The 16,983-nt window shown below is 38.2% G+C and overlaps 1 protein-coding gene across 5 annotated transcripts in view; it reads right to left on the bottom strand.

Moving 5' to 3' along the window:
• MTMR7 (myotubularin related protein 7) overlaps positions 1 to 16,983 on the bottom strand; it is a 52,158-nt gene that overhangs the window by 16,405 nt on the left and 18,770 nt on the right. For all 5 annotated transcript variants that reach the window (XR_011150717.1, XM_069013990.1, XM_069013992.1 and 2 more), the window contains exons 4-8: positions 16,262 to 16,419; positions 14,553 to 14,681; positions 11,614 to 11,748; positions 6,568 to 6,700; positions 1,712 to 1,821 (exon numbers count right to left, since the gene is read on the bottom strand). Coding sequence is in view for 4 of the 5 variants with exons in the window: in XM_069013990.1 (XP_068870091.1) it covers positions 1,712 to 1,821; positions 6,568 to 6,700; positions 11,614 to 11,748; positions 14,553 to 14,681; positions 16,262 to 16,419 (665 nt within the window). In the remaining variant the exon portion in view is untranslated. The remainder of the gene's footprint in view (positions 1 to 1,711; positions 1,822 to 6,567; positions 6,701 to 11,613; positions 11,749 to 14,552; positions 14,682 to 16,261; positions 16,420 to 16,983) is intronic.

The raw sequence follows: 16,983 nt of genomic DNA, 5'->3' as shown, positions 1-16,983 counted from the left end.
AGATGCTCTAATACATCTTGTGCCACTCACATGCCACTTAAAGAATAGCCATGCTTGCAATATGGCTCTTAATTTTTCATCTTTTCATCATTCTCTGACCCAATAGCTTGGAATTTCCCCCCGAACAAATTCAGAACCCAAACTATGCTAAACCATGACAATGGTAATGTCAATAAGGGCAATGTCTGCTTCTGATGGCAGCACTAGCCTGGACATCATTGCAGCACACTGAATTGCTCTGATGACATGCTGTAAAGGTTTTTGGGGAAGCCTGTGGTAGTGGGAAACATCCATGTTTAATAAGCAAGATTTTATCAGTATGTTTAATGTAATAACTGGGGAGAGAGGAATCCATTTTATACATAAACACATAAAGAAGAAATTGTACTGAGTTCTCCAGAGTCTGGTGTTGTATTATTTTTAGAACTTGAGGGTTGGAGGTTGTTTTTTTTAATTCTAAGGGTTTTGGCCTTTGTCATTTCTAAAGAGAATTAAATTTAGGAAGTAGAATATAAAACAGGTTAGGAAAGATATAGTTATGAAAAAAAACACATTTAGGTTACGTTTGGGCTTAATAGAGAATGAAGAATAATAATAAATTATCTATGTTTATCTCAAGAGACAAGTAAATTCTACCAAAATAGAACCCCTGTGGGCAGGAGACCAAGAACTGAGAACTGGGAACCGTACAAATAAGAACGGGTCAAAAGGCACTGGGCTAGCAAGCATATGGACAAAGGATAATAAGACCAGCCATTGGGGAAAAACTGGCAAAGCTAATGTAAATGACCTTATTTCTAGGAGCTAATGAAAGGTAGTAGGGCTGGGAATAGTAATACATGTATGTATCCCACAGCTGCTGTTTGGGTAAGAAACTACAGTTGCCTTCTGAGAAGGAAGAAGCAATGCAAGAGAAACAAGCAGTTAGTGAGGGGGGAAATCCATGAAGTTTTATCTGTATAGTTTTGTGCAGCAGGTTATGTGAATAAAATGGCTGATAAGAAATTGTAATAGCAATCTCAGAAATAAGAACTGAAGCAGTAAAAAGCCAGAGCACAAGGTGGGGGGTAATAAAATTAAAGCTACTGCTGGTAGATGACAGATGTCTATATTATTTGTGGGGGATTAGGGGAAATAATTTCTTATTAAAGCCAAAACTGTTTTCTGTAGAAGTTCTCAGATATATAAAGTAGAAGCTGCTAGAGAGTTTGGCTATGGTAATACACAGGAGTTGGTTCAGGAGGTGAATTTAGCTGGTTGCCTGATAACTCAGAGGTGATAACACAGTAGCTATATATTATGTATAATATAATGTATTATACATAATATTTAGCTATATGTATATATTACAACTACCACTTCTACAAAGAAAATGTCCAGAAACAGTGGAGGAGGCAGGGCAAATAGGGAAAGAAACAGTAACAATTCCTGCTGGGGAGTAAAGGACATTCAAATGTCTGGCATAACAAGACACAGGCTAGTAGAGGCTCTAGTACAAAAGAACACAAGCTTTTGTTTACTATTTTAGAAAAATGTCAACACAACAGCACCTAAGAATCATCTCTCCTCATACACAAAGCATTGCAAGATGGGCTTTTTCCAGGTATAACATCACTGAAGAGATAACAGAAGTTACCCATAAGCAGAGAATTTGATCCTCATTTCCTGTATCTGGTTACTCCAAGTTTTGTTCTCATTTTATACACTTTACCTTTGCAATAAAAATGCCAGCATCCATAATGGCTTTGATGTGCTTCAGCCAGCCAGAATTCTCTAGGCCCCACAGAAAGTCACTCATTGAAGGTGATTTCAGCTCACAAACTGCAAAATAAGACACATATTAAATTTATAGTAATTAGAGTCCCTTAAGCTTCACTGACTGTTTAGCCTCAGAGTTCTCTCTTCCTCAGATATTTCCTATGTAAAACATGCATCTTTTGAAAAGAAGGACTACTTCACAGTCAAAGTTAACCTTTGAGAAACATATATATTTAAGAAATGGGGTGGGTCAAATTTCACCCAATATACTGATTTAATTTAAAAAGATAAGCTGTCATAAAGCCTATTGCAAACAAATCCAAATCCATCCTTCTATGAAGCATGCATTTTCCAAAATTGTGTTGGGAGTGAAGTTTTCAAACCCCTGGGAGGAATTAGTATATTTAATGATGAGGACTTGGAAACAGAAAGCATTTGATTTTTGCTGTTGGACAGGCAGACAGACACCTAAATTGTGCCACTGCCTCCTGCTCCCAGCTCACCACACATGATGGTGGTTGAGTTAAAGTGGTTCATTCTACAGCTCTCCATCCCTGAGTTAAACCTTACTAAAGCTTCACTTGAAGTCAAAAAGTATTCTGATAGTGAGGACAAGACATAATCCATCAAAGAAAATATTTTCCTGAAAATCTTCCAAACTCTATGCCACATTTGAAGAAAAAAATAACAATCTCTTGGTTTCTACTCTAAGTTCCTATTCTGCTGTATCCAAGCATCCATTTTGTAATATTCAAGAGTTTGTGGCATCAGAACAAAAAAAGCAATCAGAATCTAAATCAGGTACCTCAATCCAGCAGAACAAATACTCAATGAAATTTGGTGCAATCTATTTTCAACAGTGAGATACTAAATTCACCCCACAAATAGACTACATCTTTATTTTGATCCATGTAGAGTTATACTGTCTTTTAAGGAAAAATATATTAGCCACTGAAATTAATTTTCAGAGTACCGTGAAAAACATCATGACTTTTACTAACTTAATGTATGATCTGTCAATTACTTATGTCTTAGTAAGTCTCTTGTGGTCTGGAAATCTTAAAAGACTCGGTTATTTACAGCCATTTTGGCCCCTGGCATAGCTTCAGTTTCCTTCAGGGTAATTGAAATTTAATTTTACAAGCCAGAGTTTATACCATATCTGACCTATCTGACTGTCCTAACTCCATTTAGTTCAGAAGCAAAATGGCCTAATGTGTCCATACACAGTCTTGCAATGTTTACATGCAAGGCCCCTTCCAGATGGTTATTTTAAAAGTAATTTTTGGAGGATATTTATAAAGATGCAGAGATAGCAGCACTGAAAGCAAACAGCTTTCCATATGATTAATGCTTCTGTGCAGATGGGAGCATGACCAATTAGTGGCTGAATTCTGGCTGAAGCTGCTGTCTCTGTTTACAAAAGCCCAAGGTAAGGCTGAAACAGTGCTTTGCTCATTCCCACTCCCAAATTGCAGTCAATATTTACTGACCACTTCACTGAGCAAAGTTCATACTGTCCTAAATGCCTACCCTGTATATTTCGCATGACTTTGGCAACTGATCTGGACCTTAACACTGAGTTCAATTATGAATTCAATTATGAGGCTTATCCTTAGGGGAAAAGGCAGAAAAGGTACCAAAATCTTTGAGAAATATGGCCTGCTTCATCCACACTGTATGCACAGGAAAACAAAGAGCTGCTGGGCAGAGCTCTGAGAATTCCAGCAGTGTGCCCATATCCCTGGATATGAGGCACCCATACCTCCTGGATGGGAGGAAGAAACAGGACACATGTTGGAAACTGCCTCTTCCACCAGCAAAAGTACCAGAGGAGTGTGCTGAACTACTCCCCCCATTTCTGGCAGGACAGACATAAGTAGAGGAAGGAGTACTTGCTGTGGGCCAATCCCACAGGTTTTCCTACTGGCTGATCTGTCACAGAAGTCCAAGGATCAGAGGGCTGCTCCTACATCAGCAAGTGCTGCTCCTGGTATGAGGGGAGGAGAAGCTCGTATTTGCTGTTTAAATACAAACAGGGAGCATGTGGGGCCATCACCTCAGTGCACAACACACAGGGGTCAGGTCCCAGCTGGCCCTGGGTGTGCTGCACAACCCACCCCATCCCAAATGCCAAACAGCAGCCTCAGGCAGCCCTTGGATCTTTATCGAGAAAAGTCCCTGTGTAATGTCCTTCTAATGTTAAAAATTATTTCAAGGAGGTTGTGGACAGGATCAAAATTATCTCAAGGTTCTTCACATAGACCTATCTATAAATGAAGAAAAATAAAAAGCCGTAAAGGCAGCAGAGACAAATTTTTTTTTTCTCTGAAAGGAAATTCCATCATGTTGAAATGCATTTTACTTCCCTAGTACAGTCAAATCTCAACATTTTTTGCATATTCTGAAAAAAATCTTATTCTAAAAATTAATAATTTTATAATGCTGGTATAGTTTGCCAAAAATTAACATTAAACCAGGGTAAATATATGCTGAAGTAAGATAAATTGGCTTGAATTAAATTCAGTAAAATCATAAAGCTGAAACCAATTTTTTTATCTACTCAATTAAATATTTACATTTTCATAAGTATAAATTTAATTTTCTCAGCTTTTTCCCAAAAAAACATAATTGAAATTAATACATTCCTAATATAAGTGCATTTTCTAATGGAAAACTGAGTAATAAATTTTTTTCAGATTTTCTCAGCATTGGAAGTTATTTAAAACTCTATATCGAAAATAACCTGCAATCTGGCATGTGAAGATCCTTTGCTCTACACTTCTGCTTAGTACCAGTAAATTCAACGAAACTGGCCTTGCATTTCAGCAATGCATCTGGCCAATTATATCTTGATGTCCTTTTTTCATGCTGTACATTTCCAAGCAACAATACAGCTCACAATAAACTAAAATCAGTTTTCATCAGCCTCATTTGCCTTTTCAAAGGTTTTTATGCACCTTATAAAATCTTACAACACATCATGAGCAGCAGACCCATTCTGTAAAGTTTATAGTGTAGTGTGATGTTTTACTTAAGATTCACATAGGTACAGTGATATTGCTATCTTATTTATGTATTCTTTTAATTATTTATATATTTTTGATATTGATAATACAACAGTAATTGATAATTATTGATATATTATCTAGGTATTCCTTGATAAAAATTTAAAGCCATATTAAATGTGTGTTATCATCATCCTTGACAGCCTTTTTGGGTCTAGGTCTCTTTGTATGCTCAAGTCAGGTAAAAGATCACCAGAAAAAGAGATTAAGGGACACATACAAATGGAAAAAGATAAAAACTACACAGCATCTTACATAAGGAAAGCCCTGACACACTGAAAGTCATAAGATTTTTCTTTTAAAAAGTACTTAACTTCTCTGATTTCTAATATCAGTCAGGTTGATACATGTGAGATTTCAATACAGCAAATACAAAACCAGGAAAAAAGCAGATGTTTTAACCATATGGCTCATTTGAAAATAGATGCTAAGAATTTGTGTCCCCCAAGCAGCCTGAAGTGTTAAATACATTAGGAATTACCTTGTTACATGCAAGTTTGGGCCATGGGCCGGTCTCGAACTTTTGGCTCAAAAATTATACACAGCAATTCCCATGCAGCCAGGCTGGTTGTTTACTATTTTAACTTTGATAGTCTTGAGCTGAACAAATAAAGGGACCTGTTTACTCACCCAGCCTCCCTCCTATCCAAACAAGACTTCATACTGAACAAAAAATCCTTCTGTTTTCCTACCTGAGACCCTTAGGCCAAGAAAACTCTGATGAAGAGAGGGAGTGTTTTACCTGCATCACAATTTAATGCTGCTTTCCGTAAAATGCTCTTATTTGAAAACAGAGCATGGCTTCCCTAGCATGGAAAATTTAAGCCCTTCTTAGATTTCAAATTTACAATTGCGTGCACTCAATGGGAGACAGACGAAGAGTAAAAGAGCATGGGCAGAGCATGAAATCAAGAATAAGACAGATGAAGCTGATCCAGGAGATGATGGAAGTTGTTATTTATGTACATGAAGTAAATACTGAGACACAGTGGAGTGAGCACTATTTACTATTTGCTTGTTAAAAATCAGCAAGCCAATGAGGGTCAAGGATGGCTTATTTATCCTTGCTCTTTTCCCATATGACCTCTAAACAGTTATGCACTGCAAATATGAAATGGCAGAACAGATTTGCTGGTTTATATACTGCTAAGTATTTATAAGGCAATTGTTATTAATTTCCATGGGATATTGAAGGTGATGAATAGTTACACCCACTGACTGTGAATTAATTTCATTAATAGACCTGATATGATATGTTCTATACAGGGCATGAATGAGTTTCTGTTAAAATTCACAGTCCAAAATGCATGACTACCTTATATGAAAATCAAACCACAGTTTTTCTGAGCTTTAAAAAAAAATCAATCTCTATTTTCAACTAGCCTTAAAGTCAGCCCTAAGTGATTTTTTGATTTTATTATCAAAATGTGAATTTCAAAAAAAGACATAGTAGCAGTAATGTGCACTGAATTAAAATTAATTTTATCGTTAAACTAAATGATATCAGGATTTCAGTCAGGAAACAAGGTGTTTTCACAATTAAGAAATCAGCAATCAATATTTGCCATGATGCTCCCTTGCACAAGTCCCATTAGCCAGCAGGCAGCTGCATGCAGCTGCAACAGGCAAAGATTACTTTTCATACTCCTTTTCCCTGCTGCTGATTTCAGAGCAGTTATTCTGATTTGTTTGACAGAAGGATCAATTCTTTCCTCTAGGTTCCAGTGAAGGGGAGTATTACCTTCAAGCATTTTCTGCAGACTATTTCTCATGACATGGATGTTCTCAATGCCTATGAACTGAAACTTGATGTTGGAGTAGTTGTCTTCATTTTCATATCCCTTCCCTGCTGCTCTGTTTGCCATTGCGTTGAGCTGAAAAACATAGGGAAAATTGGATGAAAACCAGTAGCAGAATCCTTTCAAAACAAACCTTGTGGCCTACAGCAATAAATCAGAGGGGTTTAAGTCAGGCACAAATACGAAGCATTTGTCACAGTCTCAACACAAGGGGCTATGAATCGGGGATCTGTTTACAGCCTATTGCAGGGCACTGGGCTGCTGAGTCTCTGATATCCCTGTTCCACACACTTGGAGTGAAATGTCATTAGTGAGGTTAAACACAAAAACCCCACAGCCTAGATAGGGTTCGTCTGCAAGAGCATAAAGGTTTTAATTTGGTTTTAAAAAGCTGTTCTGCTTTTAGATTGGATCAACATCATGTTTACTAGCAGAATGTACCCAGGAGGTGGCAGTGTCCCATCTTTCATGCCACTGTTTCATAGCATGTGTACACTTGGGCAGTAATGTTGCCCGTTACTGCATTTTACTGCTCAAATCATCCAAAAGCTGATAAAGCTTACTTCTGTGAAGCTTGCAATAATGAAGAGGGAGTTGGAGTAGTTTTCCCTAATTTTATAGTATCTTGGCTCTTATGTAAAACTACAAAATATTTGAATTGACAACATCACCACAAATATTTTCATCTGCAATGCAGTGCTATCAAGAGTCCCTGTGCTTCAGTAAAAATACTTTCAGTTGGAAGTTAAAGTTTTGTCTTCGAATCTGTTACTTGCTTCCTGGCATGGCAAAGCTACTAAATATTTCTTTAGCTCAGTTTTCCCAAGCATAAAATTAAGGATGGGGTTAATGCTTATTCTCCCCCCTTTTGGAATCCTTGGTTGGGAAGCAAAACTATCTGCCAAGCTCCTTATGCCAAATTTTGACCTTTGGGCTGAAAACTAGAGCTTATAGAAAATAATTAAGTACTTTTACTTTTTCTTTGATAGGTTTTTCTTAATAATTTTTTTTAATAAGTACCTACTTACTTTTAAAAAAAATTTCCTGTAGCAAAATCTCACTGTGCAATAGAAAGAAATTGTCTTTTTGCATAAAGTCCCTGCTTTTCTGTGAAATTCATGCTGTAAGGCTGTGGGACCTTTGAACTTCCCAAGAAATATGAAGGCTCTGAGAGTGACAAAGCAGCTCAAGTGGCAGAACCTCCACGCCTCAAAGCACAACTAACAGCTTCTGCTCAGGAAAGATTTAAGAAATAAATAATAAAGGATATCGACTTTATGAGGCATCAACTGGACAAAAAGTGACTCGTCTTCATTTCAGTGAGAGCCAATGCTCATGAAAAAGTAAAAAAAGTCTCTCTTAGGCATTGCCTAGGGGCCAAGAGGCTATGCAGATAACTCTGTCTCCAGTTTATTTCCCAATAGTGCAGGCAGTACTATTGATTCACTGCTTCTGTGGTCACAGCTGAAACTCACAGTAATATATTTTAGTGCTTAGCTAACGGCATCATGGGATATACAAGAGTGTCTCCTTTTCTGACCTCTTCCACCCCAAACACACATACTCCCAATATTCAACTTTAATTTGGAGCCAATACACACAATTGGGGACTGATTGTCTGATGCCATCTTCCCTCCAACCAAGACAACAACCCTAGCTTTTTTACCTTATACGTCAAAAGAGGTTTCCAAGGACCAAATCTGGTATCTTAACTTTCAAAGGAAAGAGCTAAAAAGTTAAATTTGTTACAAAGTTACAATGAACACCATTAGGAATTGAAACATTGCATGAATTTCACAATACAGCAGAGAAGGAACCACACTCTGGATAAAAACCTGGGCAAAATACCAGCATTTTTTATTTATTCCAATCTTGGGGAAAATTTCTTTTAACTTACAGTATGCAGTTCAGGAAAGAGCACAAGCCAAAAGCCCCATTCTTGTCTATCAATCAGCAGTCTGCTAATGTTTTTACTATCAATGGACAATAAAAAAAAAAGATACAGCCTCTGAACAGCATGTCAATTAAGGACAAAGTCCTCAGTGTGACTTGCTACAAAGATAGAAATTATCTGCTGAATCCTAATCTTTCTCTTTTGAAGTTGACATCAGTGCTCTTGTACAAACAAAATGAGGCAGTCTCTCTCTGCAGTAGTCTATAGCTTCAGTAAGAAAGATCTGTACACGAGTCTCAGCCACCACAAACCCCTGAAACCCTAAACGGAAAATATCTATCCTCTAACTAACCTAGTACTCAGCACATAAATACCATTAACTGTTTCTGCAGCAGAGCAATTTTATCACAAATATCCTTTCTTAAAGGACAATCTGAAATAGCACTCTTTAAAAGTAAATAAATATAAGGTTAAATTGCAAGGCTTTCTGACACTCATTTATTTTAAATACTGTCAGTTGCCAAACTTTGCAGCTGCCACAATATTTACTAACAAGTTTTCCACATCATCTACCAAAATTCCATCTGTTGCTCTTAAAGTAGTGGTTGTGAAGCTCTCTAAATTGTGCATGTACTTGATTAATCTCAGTGCATATGAGGATACAGCCTCTAAAAGGTAAAAGACCTCACTTGCAAGATTTCCTGCCATTTTCTTTAATCTGAGGGATAACCAAGCTGTGTCTTGTTATAAAGATTATACAACTAATGTGTTTTACTCATAAACAGTAAGTTTATATTAGCTTATTCTGTGATCACATAGAGGAATGACGGTGGCTTAAGTAAAGTTGCATTTGGTCATCCTGCTATATCCAAATGAAGTGGAAACAAAGCTTTCTTCCACTGGCAAATATTTTGTTTTGAAAATTATCAAGAGCAATGAGGGAAAAGCACTTGGGAATGTTGAATTGAAGGATCCATCAACATTCATGATCTTTGCAAGGAACTGGTTCTTCTGAGATATGAGGCAAACAGTTTTGTAGCCACCTATGGGAATGGGAAGCCTTCCACCAGCCTTGATATCTTATCTTTACATTTGCTAAAGGTTTCCTGAGGAATGCCAGGAACTGCTTCCACCGATCTCTATCCCTTGCTAAATGTTCTAGATTTATAAATGCATTTTCATGTACAAAATTGTAACAAGGCATCTGGGATCACAGGAGCTTTGTAGATCTGTCCATTTTTGCTGCGCAGAGAGAAATAGGAATCTGGTATACAAACTTCTTTACATCAAAACTTTTTTTTTACAGAGAAGTTCAGTGAAAACAAACAGTCTTCATCTCCTAAGTGGCTCCTGAAGAAGCCAGCATTGCTGGAAATATGCTGGCATTCATGGCTAAGTGATCCACTTTCAGTCTCTCCACACCCTCCACAAAGTATGGGCTTTTTTCACTGCACACAGAGGATGTCTCAAAGTAATTTACCAAGTATTAACAGGTAGGACCCATCCTTTAATTTTATTAAAAATTAAAGGACAGCTCCTTCCTGTTAATACATGGTAAAACATTATTAATAGCCAGTAAGTCATCAGCAATAAATCCCATCAGTCAAAGACAGCCTTAAATAGGGAAGAGTACCAATACCATCAGAGAGGAAACAAGCTATAACTATTATTACATACAGAAAACTGTTAAACAAGCATTATTTAGGCAGCTAGGTCTGTACTTCACAGCTAACACCCATTCTGAGCACAATGGTACTGATCCTTTCCTAGTGCTCATCACAATTCACTTGCTTCAGGACCATAGTAAGCTGGTAGCATCCTCATCTTCCCAATAAAAAAGAGGGAACTGAAGGTCAAAGCAGTTACCAGATTGCACAGTCCTTGGTGACACTTGCGTAAATGAGACATGCCAAGGCCCTCATTTTCTGGCTACTGCCTCCCATTGGAACCGTGAGCACTCACAGCACCTCCCCACCAACACCCATGTCTTCAGTCACCGGCCATGCAGGTTCCTGACGCATCTGCCCCAGCTCTGCCAGGTTTGCCCTTCCTCACTCCATTTCTCATGTTTCTCAGCTTTACCCACCTTGACCTTTCAGGCTCTGTCTTCTGATCTCAGGATACTGAAACAGCTTCCTTGTTCCTTTTCCTCAAACATTTATTCTCATTTTTCCTTTTCCCATGCTATAGCTAATCCTACACCTACAAGGGATTTTGTGGAGATTTGCCTCTTTAGTTTCTTTTCTTCAGAGGCTTTGGTAACTAAAAGGGGAAAGTTGCTGATAGTGCAATAAAGAACATATCCCTACTACCTCCTCCAGATTCTGAAGTCTATCTAGTCTTTATCACCTTGAGCTGTTTGCTAGCATCACAATTTGGATACAATGTTTTTTTAGCTTCCAACCTCTTCTAGGTCATTATTGAGTTTCTATATTTCTCTATATTTTTTTCTAAAGCTTTTATCTTGGCCAGAGGCTTTTAATCAGTTACAGATATGGCATCTGATGTCACTACTTATCACATTTCAGATTCTCTCTCAAAACCACCAAAGTGCTGGAGATATTTAAAGGTCTCTTCCATTCTTGTCATCTCAGTAACTTGTCTTTCCTTAGCCTTGTGCAGAGGTCATTGGAATTTTCTCACTTCCAGGAGAAATCGTGCATGGAAAATTATAGTATAAGCAGGCAGAGTTTTGCAACATTACAAACAACTGCAAATACATTTTATAATGGGAATTATTTTTTGCAGTCTCATCAGAAATATACTTACTTGATAGCTCCTTTGCATGTGTAAACAGTTACAATTACACATTATTTACTTTTCTGTATCTTGACATTTTGCTAAGAACAAGAAAAGGGAAAGGTTCAGTGTAAAGGAGAAAATTATCTCCTTCAGTGTAAAGGAGAAAAGGAGGTAATAATGTGGTCAAGGTTTCTAGTCAGGATTCCCCTGATAAATCCTCATGTACCTGTGAAGTTACACAGGTACATCTAAGATCAGAAGTGACTTGGTCAGTCATTTAGATTGTGTATCTTCCCTAACCTACTCAGCCCAGAGTCAGTCTTGCTATGTGCAAGAAATTTAATGTACTTACTTTGGGCCGAGTGTCAACAACATATATGAAATCACTTCCTGGATTGGCTTTTCTAATGGCCTGGAGCATCTGTTCATCCTCGAGGCATCGAGCACTAAAGCCAGATAAAGGCTGGCTGCTTCTACATATGGAGGCCTGCAGAAAAGCAGACAAACAAACAAAAAACCAAACATAATTAAAAAGTAGAAATTGTTTAGCATCCAGAAGCATTTACAAAACCAGATCATTAGATGTTTCCATAGATGTACAGTTACATGAGAAAGGCAGAATGGTAAAATTAATTACATATTAATAAATACATTATTCTTAAAAAGGCAAGGAGATATTAAAACAATACAACCCCATTGGCCCAAGCCTAGTTTTGAATGCAAATTTTAGAGCTATTTTAAGTATCATATTTCCCTAATGTGGAATAACTCCTGAAAGGTGATATCTCAAGGATGACTACAGTCTTGAAATCATGAGAACATTGATATAACATAATGAATAGGTCCTTTTGCACTGTCACTCACACTTACCAGGTATGAGACAGATTACACCCAACCTATACTAGTGCCCACTTTACTGAACAGCCTGACACCATGAGACCAGGAAACAAAAATGTGTAACATGCAGCCAGATCACCAATTGTGTATTTTTAGCACTGCCTCTGGAAAAAGACCATACTGCACAAGAAGTGGGTCAGGCAGCCTGACTCCTGAAGTACTTGCATTAAGCAGGGCTATTGAAGGAGGCAAGAGAGTTTCTCCACAGACTCATCAGGATCAGACCTCCAGATGAAATCAGGAAAGAAGAAACAAAATGTGAAATGGGTGTGCAGGGAGATTTTTATTTTTGCTAGGCAGAGGACAGCTAGATTTGTAGAAGGCAAGGGGATAATATATGCACTTTCTAAGCACTGAGCACAAGCATGAAGAGAATCTGCCTGCTCAAGGTCACAACCTGGGCAGGCTGTCCTACAAATTATTTATTACTGTGAGAAAGGACATGCTTTTTCAGTCACATTTTTGAATTATCAGTAGTTAGTAAAGTATGGATCTTTAAGAGAGAAACCCAGAATTGTGTGAGACACTGTTCATACTTCATTAATGGTTTTGCAGACAGGTTATTTCTATTGAGAGTCTAATCTTCTGATCATCACATATTCCAGTGATTTATTATGTGCTATTGCATAAGCTGAACAGATAGTTCCAGACTTTGATCTTATCATAATTACACAGACCATGTAGGACGCAGAGGTGTCACATCACCACTGAATTTGTCAGGACAAAGGAGCTATGTGAAAGTTCTGGATATGAAAAACTGAATGAGTGGTACCTGTCTCCTCTGCATGCAGCAGGCTCTTCCCAAACCGCTGTGAGCATTTTAAATCTTACCCCTCTCCTGCCCATTACTCTATTTGCTGGCAACTCATGGCAACCTCCAAACTCACAAGGAGTTATTTCCTTCAACATTGCTTTTCCTAGCTCTTTAAACTATGATGGATCCAGGAGTAAACACAATACTTCAGATCCTGGTATTTTGAACCTTAACCTGAACTCCAACCACAACAGGGAAAACATTCAGGCTGAAACATGAAACTCATCCAAGCTGAATTACTATATATTGGAATCTACTTGACCCTGAGACCTTTTCTTTCACTGAGATTTAGAAATGTCCAAGTGTTTTGAACCCTAGGTGTCTATATTTGGACATAATTGATATGCAAAGTGATTAACTCTGAGAAGTTTGACCTTAACAAAATGTTAAAAATAATATGTAATTTATGCTGAGATTGTATTTACTATTTAAATCTTCCTATTCTCCACTTGCATGGTAAAATTCATAGATCTTTATGGAAGCAATGCTCTGATGCAGGGTAAATGAGTGAAAAAAATGCAGGGTAAAGGAGTGAAAACAACGTCTTATTCCTGTCTTCTGAAGCTCAAATCTATGATAGGGGCTGCTGTAAAGGCAAGATTTCCATGGAGATTGTAGCTTATCATTCCTGCTTGTGACATTCTGCAGAAATATGTCCCATCCTGTGTGGCAAGCACTACAGATGCCCTCTAATCCCAGACTAGCTCTGTCTCTTGGAATGTCCTGACCATCCCTGAGCACTAGGGAAGACCTCTCAGTGCCACTCTGGACTGAAGCAGGAGTCACACAGATCCTTTGAGAGTACAAAGGGGACACCATTCTCCTAACTGGTAATGACAGCTGAGCTAAGCCTGTCCCTAAGGGGCTGGAGCACAAAAGTAAAAACACCCACTTTGTGGGATCCTTCAGTCTCCTTCCTCACCTCAGCTGCCAGAAACAGAAATGCAAATAGTCTAGGTGCAGAGTTTTCTTCCAAATGGTTACAGACAAGTGAAGCAGATCCTTGCTCAGTCCTGAGAATATTTTCTATGGAGAGGGGAAGGTGGAACTCCTCACTCTTGCAGACAAGGAGAGTCTCTTCAGCAAACCCACAACATACTGCTCAGCCAACATCTAGTAGCTCTTATATCCATCCTTTCTGTGTCTCTTCACAGATCTTTTCTTGAAAAGCTACTCCTGATTCTCCAACTGATGCAAGTATACGTTTTCAACTCCCCAACTTGCTCTCAAGCTACCAGATCCAAAACTGCTCTGTTCTCCTCCCAATCACCTACTAGGCTGCCTGCTACTGGCCCCCACTCCTCTGCCACCCATGTCTCAATGCCTCTTGTACTACTCCACTTCATTGTGATACAGAGATCACATATTTTTTGTGCTAGCTGGATGATGAAACTGGGTTCATATGTCTGCATTAAATGACTATTAATGCCTATTAATGAACTAAGCACGCTAACCAGACTACACTAATAATTTTTTTTAATTAAATAAACACTGATTTCTTCTTGCAAAACCTTACTAGAAGAATTATGAGACCAAAGCCAAAATAAGCAAACACTTCAAGGCTACAAATTCCCACTTACATTGTTACCCTTGCAGTAGTAGGAAAGAGCTGGGAAACGCCTTCGGCTCCGAAATTTAGAACTCCCCACTATGATGTGTGCAGTTGCAGACTTTGGTACATAGACTTCTGTAGGATAGGAGTCACAGACCTGTGAAAGCAAACTCTGTTTGATCTACAAAGTACAAGTATCATTAGCCGTTTCCACAGCAAAAATAAAATATCAAGGAACTCAAACCTCAGGCATATTCTATCATTATTGTATACATATCACTGACATTGCTCAAAACGTTCTTTCCAAGCTGGAAAGTATTAATCCTAACTTACACATGGTAAAACTGAAGCAAAAGGGCTAAAGGTCTGTATTTCCAAATGTTAATTCATGCCTTGTTGAGGCCAGGTGTAACGCACATTCATACCAGAAAAGGTTTATCATTACGTATAGCAAGGTTGCATTTACAACTGCAGTGCCCTCTGTAGCAGAATTTGGGAGTAAGGATGGGAGTGGGCGAAGTTCTCAAACATTCTGCTGGGAAGGGACAATAATGGGAGGGGACAATAGAGCCAAGTTTTTTGGAAAAATTGATAATAAAAAAAAGGGACAAAAATAGGGACATGGAGACAAGAAATTAGGCCACATGAAATGAAGCTACCAAAAGGCAAGCAGCCCTGACAATGCCTACCACTTTGGAGAGGAACCTGATGAGCCTGCAAAAAAAGCCCCAAATTCCCTCTGGAGAAAAGTGAGACCACAGATGAAATCCTGGTTTTACCCCCTTTTCCTGATATTGTCTGAAGCATTCTGACTGGGGTCAAAAGGATATTCAGTATCTCCCTTTGACTTTCTGAGACGACTAAAGCACTAAGGATGCCCAGGATGAAATTACTTCCTGAGTCAAGACATATGTAATAAAGGAGAAAGGAAAGGAAGAGCTTGTGGAAGTTAAGGCTGTGGTGAACGGGATTTTATTCATGATGACATTTTTCCTACACTTTATCTTAAAAGAGGTCAAACATTTTTTCCACCCATTTTCACAAAAAGAAAACAAACCCTGACAGCACATTCAGTCTTCTCTGAGAACTTCACAGTCCTTCCTTAACATGGATATGTTCCAGCAACAGAACCAATGGAGTGCATGGACAAACTTTCTTCAACAATATCTTGGTTATTATTTCTCACAATTAATTAAAATTCTAAGGCCTTCAATTGTACAAGACTGAACAAGGCAGGACAGCAGGCAGCTAGGAAGATATATGACCTATAAGATGACTGTGAAAAACACTGACAGTCAATCACAGATGCTTCAAAAGGAGTGTGGGAATAGCCAGTAAGGAAAAAATATTGCCAAGCTCACTATTTTGAGTAATTTTTTTCTTAAAATGACCACATAGTAATTTTACATAGCCCTGCATGTCAGGGAAATTCTTATTCACACACATAACATTAAGTATGACTTAAACTTCTTCCCAGGCAGCCAAACCCTAACATTTAAAACACTCTGGCCATATGCTCTGTGCTTCCTTTCAACATCTGTTAAATGAAGACACATCCTTTCTCTCACTTTCTGTGTGCCATTTTATGTGAAATAGCAGAGGAACTGCACCTTACTATGTGTGTGTAGAGCGCTGAGCACAAAGAGATGCTGCCACAAAGCACTATGGTAGTCCTCAGTCAGGCTGCTGATTTATTGTACAGACAGCCTCTGTAACAGAAAAATCACAACAACTCACTCCATAGTCTCTGTTTACATCACTAATCTGCCAATAGTTGTTGGGAACACCCATCCGATTATACTCTTCATTGAGGTCCACAAGCTTCCAGCCTTGTTCTCGTTCTTCTTTATCTAATTTTGGATTGAAGGAGAAGCAATACAGCTCTTTGTATTTCACTGGGAAAAAAATAAGCAAAGAAACAGGAACAGTAAACAACTTCAGATTTCTCGTCCTGAAACCACACTTCAAAACCAGAACTTGGTGTTGACCTTGATGTAGTTTCCTTTAAAAGAGTACATTTTGCTTTACAAAAGCAAAATATCCTGGTTTATATCCACTGTCAAGAAAACTTTGAAAGTACATGCTCTTTTGATATCTGTATATATTGCAATGTATGTGCATTAATAGAAGTACTACTTAAAATATCCTGTTCTGCTAGTCTTCAGTAGATTTGTAAAAACCTTCCCCAGCACAAAGACACAATGTCAGAGACATGCTTTCATCCAAAGAAAACTGAAGTCAGTGCCAGAGTAAGCACTTGTTCTTCAGAAGAATTTGCTATCTAGAGGTAGTTTAGAAGTCCCTTTATTAATGTAACATCTGTCCTCTGGCAAAGACAAAAGATATGAACAATGGACTATGCAGCGCATTCTTCCAAAAGTGAATAGAACTCAGTAGTCTTGGTCCTAATTAGGAAGGTTTCTAATAGATCCAATGAAATCTTAGTTTTGTTGACTGCA

Source organism: Aphelocoma coerulescens, chromosome 4, assembly GCF_041296385.1.
Source record: "Aphelocoma coerulescens isolate FSJ_1873_10779 chromosome 4, UR_Acoe_1.0, whole genome shotgun sequence".
NCBI lineage: Eukaryota > Metazoa > Chordata > Aves > Passeriformes > Corvidae > Aphelocoma > Aphelocoma coerulescens.
The sequence above is the reverse complement of the archived record's forward strand: the minus strand, read 5'-3'. Positions and strand labels throughout refer to the sequence as shown.